Source organism: Orycteropus afer, unplaced genomic scaffold (genome assembly GCF_000298275.1).
Source record: "Orycteropus afer afer isolate SDZICR_OR568_19922 unplaced genomic scaffold, OryAfe1.0 scaffold00083, whole genome shotgun sequence".
In the NCBI taxonomy this organism is placed as follows: Eukaryota; Metazoa; Chordata; class Mammalia; order Tubulidentata; family Orycteropodidae; genus Orycteropus; species Orycteropus afer.
The window spans coordinates 6,197,372-6,210,214 of NW_006921670.1; the positions used below are offsets into that span (position 1 = coordinate 6,197,372).

General features: G+C 58.9%; 1 protein-coding gene across 1 annotated transcript in view; it reads right to left on the bottom strand.

Moving 5' to 3' along the window:
• Window positions 1–23: 23 nt before the first annotated feature.
• Window positions 24–12,843, bottom strand: part of RANGAP1 (Ran GTPase activating protein 1) — a 26,298-nt gene continuing 13,478 nt past the window's right edge. The window contains exons 3-14 of the mRNA XM_007941775.1: window positions 12,395–12,574; window positions 10,687–10,821; window positions 8,710–8,868; window positions 7,486–7,599; window positions 6,603–6,702; window positions 6,410–6,494; window positions 5,300–5,462; window positions 3,653–3,772; window positions 3,278–3,380; window positions 2,029–2,117; window positions 1,683–1,804; window positions 24–93 (exon numbers count right to left, since the gene is read on the bottom strand). Of these exons, the coding sequence (XP_007939966.1) occupies window positions 24–93; window positions 1,683–1,804; window positions 2,029–2,117; window positions 3,278–3,380; window positions 3,653–3,772; window positions 5,300–5,462; window positions 6,410–6,494; window positions 6,603–6,702; window positions 7,486–7,599; window positions 8,710–8,868; window positions 10,687–10,821; window positions 12,395–12,574 (1,440 nt within the window). The remainder of the gene's footprint in view (window positions 94–1,682; window positions 1,805–2,028; window positions 2,118–3,277; window positions 3,381–3,652; window positions 3,773–5,299; window positions 5,463–6,409; window positions 6,495–6,602; window positions 6,703–7,485; window positions 7,600–8,709; window positions 8,869–10,686; window positions 10,822–12,394; window positions 12,575–12,843) is intronic.

A 12,843-nucleotide genomic window follows, 5' to 3' on the forward strand; every position in this document is an offset into this window, starting at 1 on the left:
GCCAGGAGAGGCCAGCTTCATGTCTAGACCTTGTACAGCGTCTGCAGCAGGTTGTGACGGGCAAAGGAGCAGGCTTCCAGGGCGCCATTGGGCCTGTGGGCAGAGAAGCGTCAGCAGCTGGACAGGCACTAGAGCCCAAGAGCGCAGGCTCCAGCGGGCCTGGGTCCCAACTGTGAAGTGGAGTGTGGGGCCTGTTTGCAAGGTGTGGGGCCTGTTTTTAAGGCTCGAGCCATGCCCGGCTCAATTTTCTAATCACACAGTGACTGCAAGGGGCATGTTAGTCCTCGGCCGAGAGGTGGGGATGCACACTAGGCTGCACGGCCAGGAGCTCAGGCCAAGATGCAGGTCTGTCCAGGTGGGAACCTGGGTCCTCTTTCCACAGCCAGCCTCTCAAAGGAGCCTCTGGCAAACACAATCGGGGAACCTCAGAGGCCCCTGGTGCTCCACCAAGGCCCTCACCGGAGATCAGCAGCCTGCGTGCAGAGAAGACACCTGGCGAGCGTGGGGTGGGGCCAAGACCAGCACCGAGGGCATCAATGTATCCTGCCTGGTCCAGGCCACTTGGGGTCCCAGACGACTGGCTAGGGCCTGGGGGCAGGGCAGCTATGCATGTCAGCACATACTCGGTCATCTGAGGCATGGGAGGAGCTGTCCCTTTCTGTTTTCAAATGGGCACAGAGCAAGGCCTGGGCTGTAGGTGGGCAACTTGCTAGGAGAAGGCAGCGCACAAGAGCAGCAAGGATGGGGGCTTCTCCTCACTGACCCTGCCCTGCTGAGAGCAATGCAGGGAATGACAAGGATGCAGGGGGGAGTCCAACTGGAGGAAGGTGACAGGGAGCCAGGTGTTGTCAGCAGGTGGTGGGGAGGGGCTTGGCCACCACTGGGACAGTCCAGGCAGCATGGGCGAGGCCTCGGTGTCCGCCTGGGTCAGGAGGCCAGCGGATGACTGCACACTGTTGGTCTCAGCTTCTGCTCACAGCCCTCCCCGCAGCCCCGACACAGACGCCTGCCCACGTGGCTCCAAGCCGTATGCTGACTGCCACCAGCTGGCACTGGGCATGTGGCCTGGGCCCCGACATGATGTCTTCCCAAGCAAGGGGCAGTGTGGGTCAATCCCATTCAACGCTTTCGTTGGGCAAATGGGGAGTCTGAGGCCTGAGGTTTTTGCTGGCGGGGGGGGGGTGGGTCATACCGGGCCTCAGGGAGGGCACAGGGACAAACTCCTGACCGATCCCCTGGTGCAGCCCCAGGGTCTACAGACTTCACTATTCAACTGTGGCCGGTGCCCGCCAATACCCCAGGCCCCTCCAGGCAAGGCCAAGCCTTCCACATCTCTGGGCATCTTGGCAGTTCCATAGCGAAGGGCCACCCCAGGGGTAAGACTGTGGCTGCAGAGTGGGGCGTGGCCAGGCCCTGGCAGCCTTGGTGCTGTGGGGAGGGACACAGAACTGTTCCTAGAGACCACACTGAGCCCAACACCTAGATCCTGTCCCCTGCAGGGAAAGACACAGTCCCTGAGCGCCATGACCACAGCTGGGCGAGGAGAGGAGAGCTCACAGGGTATGGAGACTCAGCACGGGCACCATGAGCCCAGGAGGCCCCTGAACAGGCTCCACCTGACTGGGCAGCCAAGCGCCCGAGCACGCGGGCCTGCCTGGTGGTGCTGACGTGGGCACACTCACTTGGTCACGAACGCCAGCAGGAGAGGAGCAAGGGCCTTGGGGAAGTAGTCTTGCTGTACCATGTGGTTCAGAGCCATCAGGGGGCCATACAGGTTGGCAATGGCCTTGATCTTGTCTTCACTCTGTGAGAACAAAGCAGTAGGCTTTAAGGGGGAGCTTTACAGTGACCCGGGAGTCCTGGGTCTCCAGCACCCAGACCCTTGGCTGAGGTCACGCTGAGCCAGTGCACCACAGGGGCATCGTGGGTGACAGGCCCCCGAAGGGCCTGAGGTTTGGGTGGGGTGGGCGAGGCTAGGATGGAGCCCCCTCACTTGCTCCCTCTCGGGCCCCCTCCTTCCAGCTTCACCTTGAGAAGACCCATATGGATGAGAAGCCTGGTGACGAAGACGTTCGAGTTGAAGGAGGACGAGCCGAAAGCTTTCTTCATCAAGGCGTCTGCAAGAGGTGACCAGAGGGAGGTGAGATGGGGACACGGGTCCCACAACCGAGGGGGCAGCTGGGACCAGGGAAAGGTTCAGTCAATCCCTGGCCTTTCTCTGTCCTGGCCTCACACAAACAAGGCTAGGTGACACACTCACGGTGCCCACCTGACACAGCTAGGACGAAGATTAGGTGAGGCAGAGCCCACTGGGGGAGCTTTCAGACACGTTAGTAGTCAAGGGGTCAAAGGGGTGGCAGCTGAGGGCCTGGCACCTGCTTCTGTCTTAGGCTGTTCAAGGAAACAGAATTTAGGCAACTTATTCCACAAATGGCCAGGGAGCTGGGATCCCAGGTTGTGGACCTGCAGACTCCAATCTGGCGCCACGATGCCTTATCTAGCCTCAATTCCCAGAGCCTCTGCCCCACCTTGACGCCGCCCAGCGCTCTGAACCAGAATAACCATGCACACTTCCACCTGTTTCAGTTCTTCCCATGTGCCCGCCCCTCCTCTCCTCTCTGCCTAGCCAGATCTGGCCTGCCCTTCAAGACTTAGCCAACCTAAGTCAACAAGGTGGAAGGCAAGAGGTGCTGTGACAGAGGTAACTGACAGAGCAGGATGTGAGGGACGTGACAGGTGGTGGACCTAAGGTCCAGGGAGGCCGGGGAAAGACTACGGGAGAGCAGGTGTCCTCCATGCAGGGCACCTCCCACCGAGGGGACCACGTGTGCAGGGACTCAAGGTGGGAACTAAGGCTCAGTTCTCCACCCCCTCCCCAAGAGACTCTGGCACCCGGATTCAGGACTGTGTCTGTGGGGCCTTCCTGGGGTCTCCCAGGAAGAAGAGAGTGTGCCTCGCAGCCCAGGCCTCTACCTGGCACCCCTCCCCCACACCACATGGCAAGAAAGGCCTGTGGTCTGTGTGGACACAGCTGTGTGATTCGGGGAAAGCCTGTAGCCTCTCTGGACGTTGGTTTTCCCATCTGGCAGACAGTGGAGAGCACCCAGCTGGCGCCATTGCAGTGCCATGACGAGAACCAGCGAGACCGGGGGAGGGGTGGGGAGGCTGACAGTGCTAGAGCAGAGGGCCGCAGTGCCTGGCAAACACCCTCCCAGGGTGCACAAGCCCTGGCGCTGGGGGAAAAGCCGAGACCCCCGGTCCTGCCTGCCCACATTACCTACTGCGTCCTGCACAGCCGTCCTTACTGTGGCTTCATCCTTGAACACAGACGACACCTTGAGGAAGGCAGAGACCACCTTCTCTGGATCAGATGTGTCAGTCTGAGGAGACAGGGGCAGTGGAAACATTCTGGGCTCTACTGCTGGCGGGAAGAGCCCTGGCCACCCGTGGGCTCTGGGTGGGCAAGGCCCTCTCATTGGGTGGGGTACAGTCACCCACGACAGCTGGGGGTCTGACTGGTCACACTCACTCAGGTGTTCTTACTGTAAAAAGGAGTCAGGGCCCGGCCCCTCAGCCCCTCTCCCCATCCCGTGCTCTGCTGTCCCTTTCCCTCGCATCACCACTGGCAGGCTGGGCTCAGGAGGGCTGTTACCTGCTGCGCTATCAGTATGGAACTCTTGGGGCCCAGGCGTAAAAGCTTCTCTGGAGAGGGGAAAGCCAGGAAGGTGGAGACGTCTGTGGGCGGTGGGGAGCACAGCACAGGGGCTGGTTCCTAAGAGACAGGCGGCATTGGGGGCTGTGCTGAGAGCCGAACCCTAGTACCTCCCGGCTCATCCCGCCTCCACCCCCCGAACACCCACACCTCACTAGCCAGGCAAGGTGCATAGTCCAGAATTCTTCCTCCCATTCCCCAGGAGGGCACAGATGCTGGCCGGGGCTGGGTCCGGTCCAGGAGCCTGTGGGGCGGAGGCCAAGTCACCTCCCTAGGACTCAAAGAGCCGGCCCTGCCAAGGGGCTCCTCACCAGGACACGTGAGGGCCTAGAACTGACCTAAGGCACAAAGGGCTCAAGGGGTCCCTGGCCCCCGATTCTAGTCTGGAGAAGTGCTTCCAGTCAGCGCCTGCGGTGCCCAGAGCAACCTTAACGAACGCCCGGCCGTTGGCTCCACTGCTTCCATAAACTGGGAAAGCAGCCAAATGCCACACGAGGGCAGGCGGTCCTCAGTCAACCCACAGCCCTCCAGGAGCTCTACCAGGGGGCCTGTGAGGGAACAGGGGCGTGTGAACGGGGGCGTGGCAGCCTGGCACACCAGCCCCTGGCCAGGCAGGGACCCCAGTGCCCAGCTGGATCACTGGCCCCACCACTGTCCTCCAAATCAGGGACTGTCCCAGAAGAGGACAAGGTAAATCCCTGGTAGGTGGGAAAAACAGACCAGAATTTCTCATTTAAGGTTTTTTTACCCTTATTCTCTTGGAAATACTTCTGTATGTTTCACAGCTCAGAGGATACGTGACACTGTTATCATTATGTTATAATTCATAAGTTTTATGAATTTGCCAACAGACCTGTTTCCGGGTGAACGTAAATACAGGTCAGGTGTAAGTACGTGGGGTTGCTGTTATTTTTTATTCGTACTGCTGTTGTGCTGTCGAGTCGATTCCGACTCACAGTGCTCTGTAGGGCAGGGCAGAACCACCCTACAGGGTTTCCAAGGTTGTCATCTTTACAGAAGCAAGACTACCAGGTCTTTTCTCCTAAGGAGTGGCTGGTGGGTTCAAACCATCACCTTTTCATTTATAGCCGAGCACTTTAACCACTGCACCACGAGAGCTCCTTTTTACTCCTAAAACCCAACCCAGTGCCATCCACTCGATTCTGACTCACAGCCACTCTCTGGGACAGCACAGAACTGCCCCACGGGGTTCTGAAGGCCACCATCTCTGTGGAAGCAGACGGCACATCTTCCTCCCATGGACCGGCTGACGTGCACACCCCCGTCTCATTCACAAAACCAAACCAAACCAAATTCACTGCCGTCAAGTCGGATCCGACTCACAGCAACTCCTCATTGGGTTTGTGAGATGATAGGACTACAGCAGTAGACTGCCCGACCTTCCTTCCAAGGAGTGGCTGGTGGGTTTGAACCACCAACGTCCACACTCACTGAATGTGGAAATGATCAGCCTCTGAGACCACTGCCCTCATGGTGTGCATTCCACACTCCCACCTCACCAGCAGGTCTCAGGGTTTCCCATTCAGGGCACCAGGGCTCTGATCCTAGCAGCAATGAGGAACTCACCCCAGTGGTAGGGTCCAGAATTTTCCGCGAGGGCGTGGTTGACTCCTCTTCTTGTCCCTGCTGCTGTGTCTCTTCCTCCTCGTCCTCTTCTTCTTCCTCCTCCTCCTCCTCTTCCTCTTCTCCTTCCTCTTCCTCGTCCTCCTCATCCTCACCTTCATCATCGCTGCAAAGGGGAGTTGGCTGAAGCAGACCCTCCCTGCCCAGTGGCCCACAGTGCTCAGAGGCCTAACCCCATGAGCGCAAAGGACCCAGCCAGATAGCAGGGGGCCTGGCAGGGGTGCTCGGCTCCCAGGATGAGGTGGGGAGCACTTCGTTTTCTGTCACTCAGAGAACCCCAGGTTGGAGACACCAAAGAATCATTGTGTCTCTGTCCCAAGGGAGGCCCCAGTCCTCAGGGGAAAGAGAAAAAAGCAACAGCTGGGGCACAGGGGCTGGACGGGGAGTTATGGTCGGGAGACGGGCAGTGGCACGTCCCTGCCCCCGGAAGGCCATGCCCTTCCTCGTGAGTCCACGGTTCCCAGCAGCAGCTCAAGGCCCGCACGGAGGAGACACAACTGTCCGAGAAGTGAATGAAGCCAACATGGCGATTAGAGGGCCTTCAGGAGAGAGGCTGAACCACCTCCGTCTGGAGGAAGCAGCTCCCCCGACGTGGGCTCCACACCCCCAGGGACCCTCGCACTCCTCTGTTGCTTTGCACCAGATCGTTCCCATCAGCGAGACTGATGATGCCGAGTCAGGCTGATTCCAAAGTCCAGCCTGAGCCCAGACCCCTTGCACGTGCCCACCTCACACCCACCACCACGGTCCTCTGGTCCCACTTCTGTCTCCTGTACTGCCGGCCCTCAGGTGCTCCAGATCAGACCACGCCCCCTCCCTGCCAAGGCCTCCCTGACTTGCCCCCTGCTAGTGCGACCACCCTCAGCCCTCACTGTTCCCCGGCTGAAAGTATGGTAACTAAATCCCCCGTCACGGTCTTGAGCCCCTCCCTGACTTCCCCCAGCGTACAGTTCTGTGAGGGCACAAACCTAAACAGCATCCTCACCCCCTACCGCCTGGCACAGAGCAGGGCTCAAGAGAAGAATCGAATGAAGGCGTGGCCTGACCACCTACCTGAGGGATGCCAGCACCTTGGCCATGCTGAAGCCGTCCAGAACCTCCTGAAGCTGCTCACAGCCTTCTTCTCCCAGAGCGTTGCCTGCTCACGGGAGGGCACAGAGGTCAGGACGGGGCCTGGGGCCAGACAGGGATGGACCAGTGCCCCCCACCACTGCCAAGGCCTGCACCAGGCCACCCCCACGACTACCGTTGAGGTCCAGCTTCTCCAGCTTGGCCTTGTCCCCCACGGCCTCGGCAACAGCCAGAGCAGCGTCTCTCTTGATTTCACAGAACGACAAGTTCAGCTCCTAAAGACAAAGACGAAGAGCTAGAGGCAGCCAATAAGCTGGGCCAGGAGATGGCTGTCACCCCTGAGTCAGGTTCACAGGTGAGGACAGGGCAGGCTCTGTCCTCCACCCGGGCAAAGGGGCAGGAACAATAAGACCCACAGTAAGAACGGTTACCCAGTAATGTCCAGGGACCAGAAAAGTTTAAAAGCCCAGTTGCCAGGAAGGTGGTTCAGACTCACGGTGCCCCCATATGGGTCAGAACACAACCGTGTGCCGTTTTTTCTGTACTAGGCCACCAGGCCTGCCTTGGGTGGTGCCTCTAGGTAGACTCAAACTGCTAACCTTGTGGTTGGCAGCTGAGCTTGTTAACTTACGCACCACCCAAAGCCACTGCTGTAAAGTCAATTCTGACTCACAGAGACCCTATAGGACAGAGTGGAACTGCCCCCACAGGGTTTCCAAGGCTGCCATCTTTACGGAAGCAGAAGACCACATCCTTCTCCCACGGAGCACCTGTTGGGTTTGAACCATGGACCTTTTGGTTAGCAGCCAAGCACTTAACCACTGTGCAACCAGGGCTCCACATGCATGCATCACTCAAGGACTCCTCAATACACGGAGACCACACTGTAACACTGCACATCACTGCCCTCTGCCCATTTCACAAAGGAAGAAACAGTGGCTCAGAGACATGAAGGGACTTGCACAAAACCAGAGCCAGGAGGTGGAAGACCCAGGCCCACCTGCCCTTATAGGTGTGGGGGAAGCTTAGAGCCAGACAGAAGGCGGCAGGGTAGGTACCTTCAGCTTGGGCAGTCCCCCACGGACCGCGTCGGCAATGGCAATAGCACCCTTGGAGCGGACCAGGCAGTCCCCGAAGTTGATCACCTCCACCTGTCGCAAAGTCTTCAGGGTCTGCAGTGAGGAAGCGAGGGTGAGGGGAGGCCTTACCCAGCCCCACTGCAAGCCCCGGGGGGCCCCAGTGACATCCCCACACCAGTCCCTATGCCCCGTCCTCCCCTGCATCTGGCTCAGGCCTCACCCAGCCCCACTGCAAGCCCCGGGAGGCCCAACGATGTCCCCACACCCGTCCCCACGCGCTATCCTCCCCTGCATCTGGCTCCTTGGCTCTTCAGCCCTGCTTGCCAATTCCTCATTGGCCTCCCAGCCTCCAGCCAACAGCCCTGCTACAGCCAGCACCCTCTTCCTGAGGTACATGTGACCACGTCACTCCCTGCTCAAACCCTCACAGCCCCTATTACTCAAGGACAAAGCCTCAAGGAGGCAGCAAGGCCTGCCTCTCTCTTTTTATCTCAGACATACTTTGAACCCTGGTCATTTCACCCCAGGAGCCACTGAGTGGGATCCCTGGGCCTTCCCACAGACTACTGACCTCTTGCCCGGAACATTCCCTATCCTCTATCCTGAGAACAGCCACTTGTCCTACATGAGTCAGCCCAGCGTGGCCTCTCCCAGGAGGCCTGCCCTAAGTCAGACTAGAATCCCACCCTGTGTGTGCCCCACGCTGCACACACCTCTCTGCTAACACCCTGTTGTGCTACAGGCCCTGCCCCCCAGCCACTGCGTTCAGAGCCCCCCCTTGGAGTTCTAGCCTCATCCGTCCTCCTTCAGTTAGGTCTTCTTAAAGGCAGGGACTCTGATCTATGTGGCCTATAGGTGGCACAGGGCTGGGCACCAAGGCCTCAATAAACAGCTGTGGGGAGAATGAAGGAGACACACCAATGAGGCTGAGGCAGCCTGGTACCTCTGCAGCCCGAGAACAAAACCAGCGTCAACAGCTTGGGCCACAGGAGACTGACCCAAGCTCAGGGGGAGGCAGTGCCAGTACTGAGAGCTGCCCAAAAGGGCACAGGCCACCCTGTGACGGACAACCCCGATCATGACACAGTCAAGCTGCCAGGCCCATGGGTGATGCCAGGTAAGAAAAGCCAAGCAGCCACCTGCCTCTGACGCCTGAGACCCGCACAGGTACCAGCCACCCCCGCATACCAGGCACTGCCTCACCTCGGCCATGGCCACAGCCCCCTTCTCGGTGAAGGTGTTGTCGTTGAGGTTGATGACTCGCAGCAGGGGGTTGATGGCGAAAGCCTGGGCCAGCGCCATGACACCAGGGTGATTGATCCCATTCTGCGGCATGTGGACCTCCTCCAGAGTCCCAATGACCTGTGAGGGGCAGGCGAGGACTGTGAGCCGAGCACTGGGGAGCCCCAGTGGGCGGGCGGGTAGGCGGACAAGCGGTACTCTATGCCCGGCCCGGGGAGGGACTGCATCAGCACCAGGCAACAGCTTGTCAGGGCTTCTCTAGGTACAGGCTTGGCATTGAGCACCGGCCAGGCATGACTCTGCTGTCCCTGGGGGCCCAGCACAGTGGAGGGGCTCCCAAGCAAACACAGGCAGCCCACTCAGGCCCATTATGAGCCAAGGCGTCTTAATCTTTTCAGTGTCAGGGACCCTATGGCAGTCTGATGAAGCCCACAGACACCCAGGGCAGGAGAATGTATTCAAATCTTGAATTATACAAGATTACAAAAGTAGGCGTGAGAACGGAACACAGTTATCAAAATATGAAAAACACAGTGTGCACTGCAGCACAGCAAGTGACAAGAACTGGGGTGGCTCCACAAATCACCACAACCCCAGGCCACGGTGAATGCACACGTTCCTAGGTATCTGCAACAACTGTAATCTGACACGAAAATGCCTGTGACTTCAACAATTGCTGACAAAGTCACAGACATTTCTAAAGGTACTGAGGTTTACCATCTAAAGTCACAATCAGAAACTTGTCTAAGGCAGAAACCTGCCAGAGAAGAAAAACTCAAATCTTTTCTGCTAACAGACAGAGAGAAAAGTGATGAGACTGCTCCCTGTCAAAGGCAGAGAACTGGCGAGACCCGGAAGAACAGGGCTGGACCATCAGGTTCCGGCTCTCGCAAGTCTGCGTGTCCCGTGCTCCAGCTAGGTTCATGACAGTTGTGGTGCGCCACTTTCCCACGTACGCTTACGGACCCTGAACCCTATCCACTGACTGGGGGACCCCAGGAACCCTGGGTTACAAGCCCCACTCGAAGAGAACCAGAGGACACATCACAAAGGATCACTGAAAACAATGTAGCCCTGTCCCCGGTGTCAGGAGGACGGGGACCAAGGGGAAGGGCGTGGGAGACATGCCGTTTAAAGTACAAGGATGGGAATCAGTCCCCCTCCAGCTCCCACTGCAGAGGTCAGCAAGGAGGCAGGAGTGCCCTGCAGCCTAAGGGGTCCGGACGAAACATCAGGCAGCTGTCCGCTACACGTCCGCTCACACGGAGGCAGGGGAGGGCCTGAAGGCAGATCCGGCAGTGGCTGCTGTAAGTGGCCAGGACTGTGGGGCCGGAGCTGAGTGTGCACCGCTAGAATGCCGTGGAAGCGCGCACACCTACCTACATCAGAGGAGCAGACACACCCTGGGCCCCGGCCCTGCGGGGGGCAGGCACGGGCTCACCGTCAGGGACGGGGCGTGCCCTGGGTAGCAGGGGTGGGCCGCAGAGTGGCAGGGAAGCAGGAGAGGAGGACAGAGGATGCTTTTCTCCTGCCCCTGGGCTGCTCCCTGCTCCCACCCATCTCCTGGTCTCAAGGGCAAGTCCAAGCTGCTCCATCTCTGGGTCCAGTCCAGAGGCCAGTGAGCTCCGGACGGGCCAGACGCACTAGCACACACGCTGCTCTGGTGCCACCACTCCCCAGCTCAGAGCCGGACCGACCCCACTCACAGATCAGAGTCCCTGCCCATCCCTCAGCAGTGGGGGAGTGCATGACTGCGGACACACACAAGAGGGGGCCGAGCTGACAGGCTCGGCGGGTGAAGCAATGCCAGGTAACAGAGCCCTGATGTCTCGGCTAAGCACTAGGTATGATGGAGCTGGGCTTCTCACGCAGGACCGCGGGCCTCCTGAGCTCAGCCCACCTCAGGCCATCGCGGTCAGGGTGGCCAGAACCACTCACCCCAAAAGCTTCCGCCAAGGCAGTGGCTCCATCGTTTTCCAGCCGGTTCCTGCCCGCCACGAAGACCTTCAGGGCCAGCGGCTTGCCTTGGGCACTGGACTTGCAGTGACACTCCGTCAGAGCTGCTGCCAGGATCTGCGGGGAAAAGGCAGGGTCCAGCCAGCGGCAGGACATCCTTCACCCCACGGGGCAGCCAGGGCCTCTGGGCTGCTGCATCCCACGCCACACACTGGTGGTGGGGAAGGAGACAGAGGTGCTGGCCCCACAACAGCCACACCCCACACGCGCCCAGAACCTCACAGTTCACCCCTGCTGCCCTTTAGCTCCGGGGGAAGTTCTGGGGGCCTTGGTGCCCGCAACAGTAATGAAGCAGACAGGTGAACACTGCCTTCCTCCTGGGACTGCTGCACAGCAGTGACACTGGAAGCCAGGGTGTCTTACAGGAACAAGTCTCCTCCAGCACCCCCTCTAGGTCGGGCTGCACCTGTGTTTGTACTGGCACTGCCATGCTCACACGGGATGCAGCCGGCTTGTTGCCCCATCAGATCCACGGTTCACTGAGTGCTGGTCTCACACCAGGACAGAGCAGGGCTGGGGCAGGCCTGGAGGGCCCTGCTCTCCCTTCCAAGGGTGCATGGTGACAGGTTTCTCACCATCCTCAGCTTGGAGCACAACACACACCCCCGGGCTCTTCCTGCTGGTCCGAATGGAGGCTCACAGACGAAGGGGCAAATCCCACCTTCCACGGACTGGATCGCGGGAGCTGTGGGATCTGGGCCCTCCGTCTGCCTCTCTAAGCCACAAAGGCTCACCTTTCAGTGGAGAGGGGAAAGTTCCACGGGTATGTACAATACATCTTCAAAGAGATGTCTTTTTTTTTTTTTTTATTTTAATTTTTATTGTGATTTGGGTGAAAGTTTACAGAGCAAATTCATTTTCCATACAGCAGTTCACACACACTTTGTCTCATGATTTTGACTGCAATTTCCCACAATGCCAGCGCTCTTTTTCCACACAAAGAGATGTTTTAACTGACATCAGTCCTTGGGTCCCCAGCCCTTTTCTGTTTTGTAGAGTAGGGGTCAGTCTCGGGGAGGGGGTAAATGGGGGGTGGGTAACAGAAGGCAGGGGATGCAGACTGGGACCCAGGACCCTTGACTGAAAAAGCCAGGATGGACCTGATGAGGAGGAGCAGGGGCTGGCAGCCTGCAGAGCACACGCTCTGGAAAGGGCTCCGCTCTACACTGACCAACAGGACCCAGTGCCAGGGCTGGGAGGCATCTAGAGCAGGGTGTCAGGAACAAGGCATGCTGGGCCCGGGCCTCCCTGAGCGTGTGCACACACCAGGTCCCGCCCTGAGCTCTGCCACTGTTCTGGGAGCACAGCAGTTCTGGGAATGCCCCGAGGACTGCATTTTTGCACAGCCAGCAGGTCAGAGCACGGATGCAACATGCCCTGTGTTGTCAAGGCAACATAAGAACTGGGGATGGTTGCTTGGCAACCCAACTCCCAGACTCCGTCTCCTCTGCGGCTAGCCATAGGCTGCTGCCTTTGAGGCCTTTCTCCTCGGAAAAGAAACAATGACAGACAATCATGCCAGACCAGGCCGAGACGAGGTGCTGGAGCACACTTCGGACAGGTGCAGACGTAGCCAGGGACTGAGTGAGTGGGTGAGGGCGGAGGGGACGAGGGGAGGCACAGCACCCACCTTGCCTCCACCGATGCCCATGCCGCAGTTGTTAAGCTTGAGTTCACGCAGGGTGAAGCAGGCCGAGCTCCTGAGCAGGACCTCGAAGCCGCGCACGCCGTCGGGCCCAAAGGCATTGTCGCTCAAGTCCAGCTCCACCAGCTGGGCCCCAGCTGTGATGAGTCCCTCCCCGAGGGAGATCTGGACACAGAAGGGGCTTCGTGAGTTTCAGACACGAACTAGGTTCTGATTCTGCACCAGGCCCAGTACTCTGCCCCAGGGACTGGCACAGGCATGAGCCTTTCAGTAGAGTTGGCCTATTGTATACCCAGGACGTGGGGGCTACAGGGGTGCCACGCAGCTAGGGTACATGTGTGCATGAGGAGGCAAGTAAGCTTTCCTGTAAACCCACTGCCATGGAGTTGATTCTGACTCACAGTGCCCCCTGAGAACAGAGTAGAATTGCACCC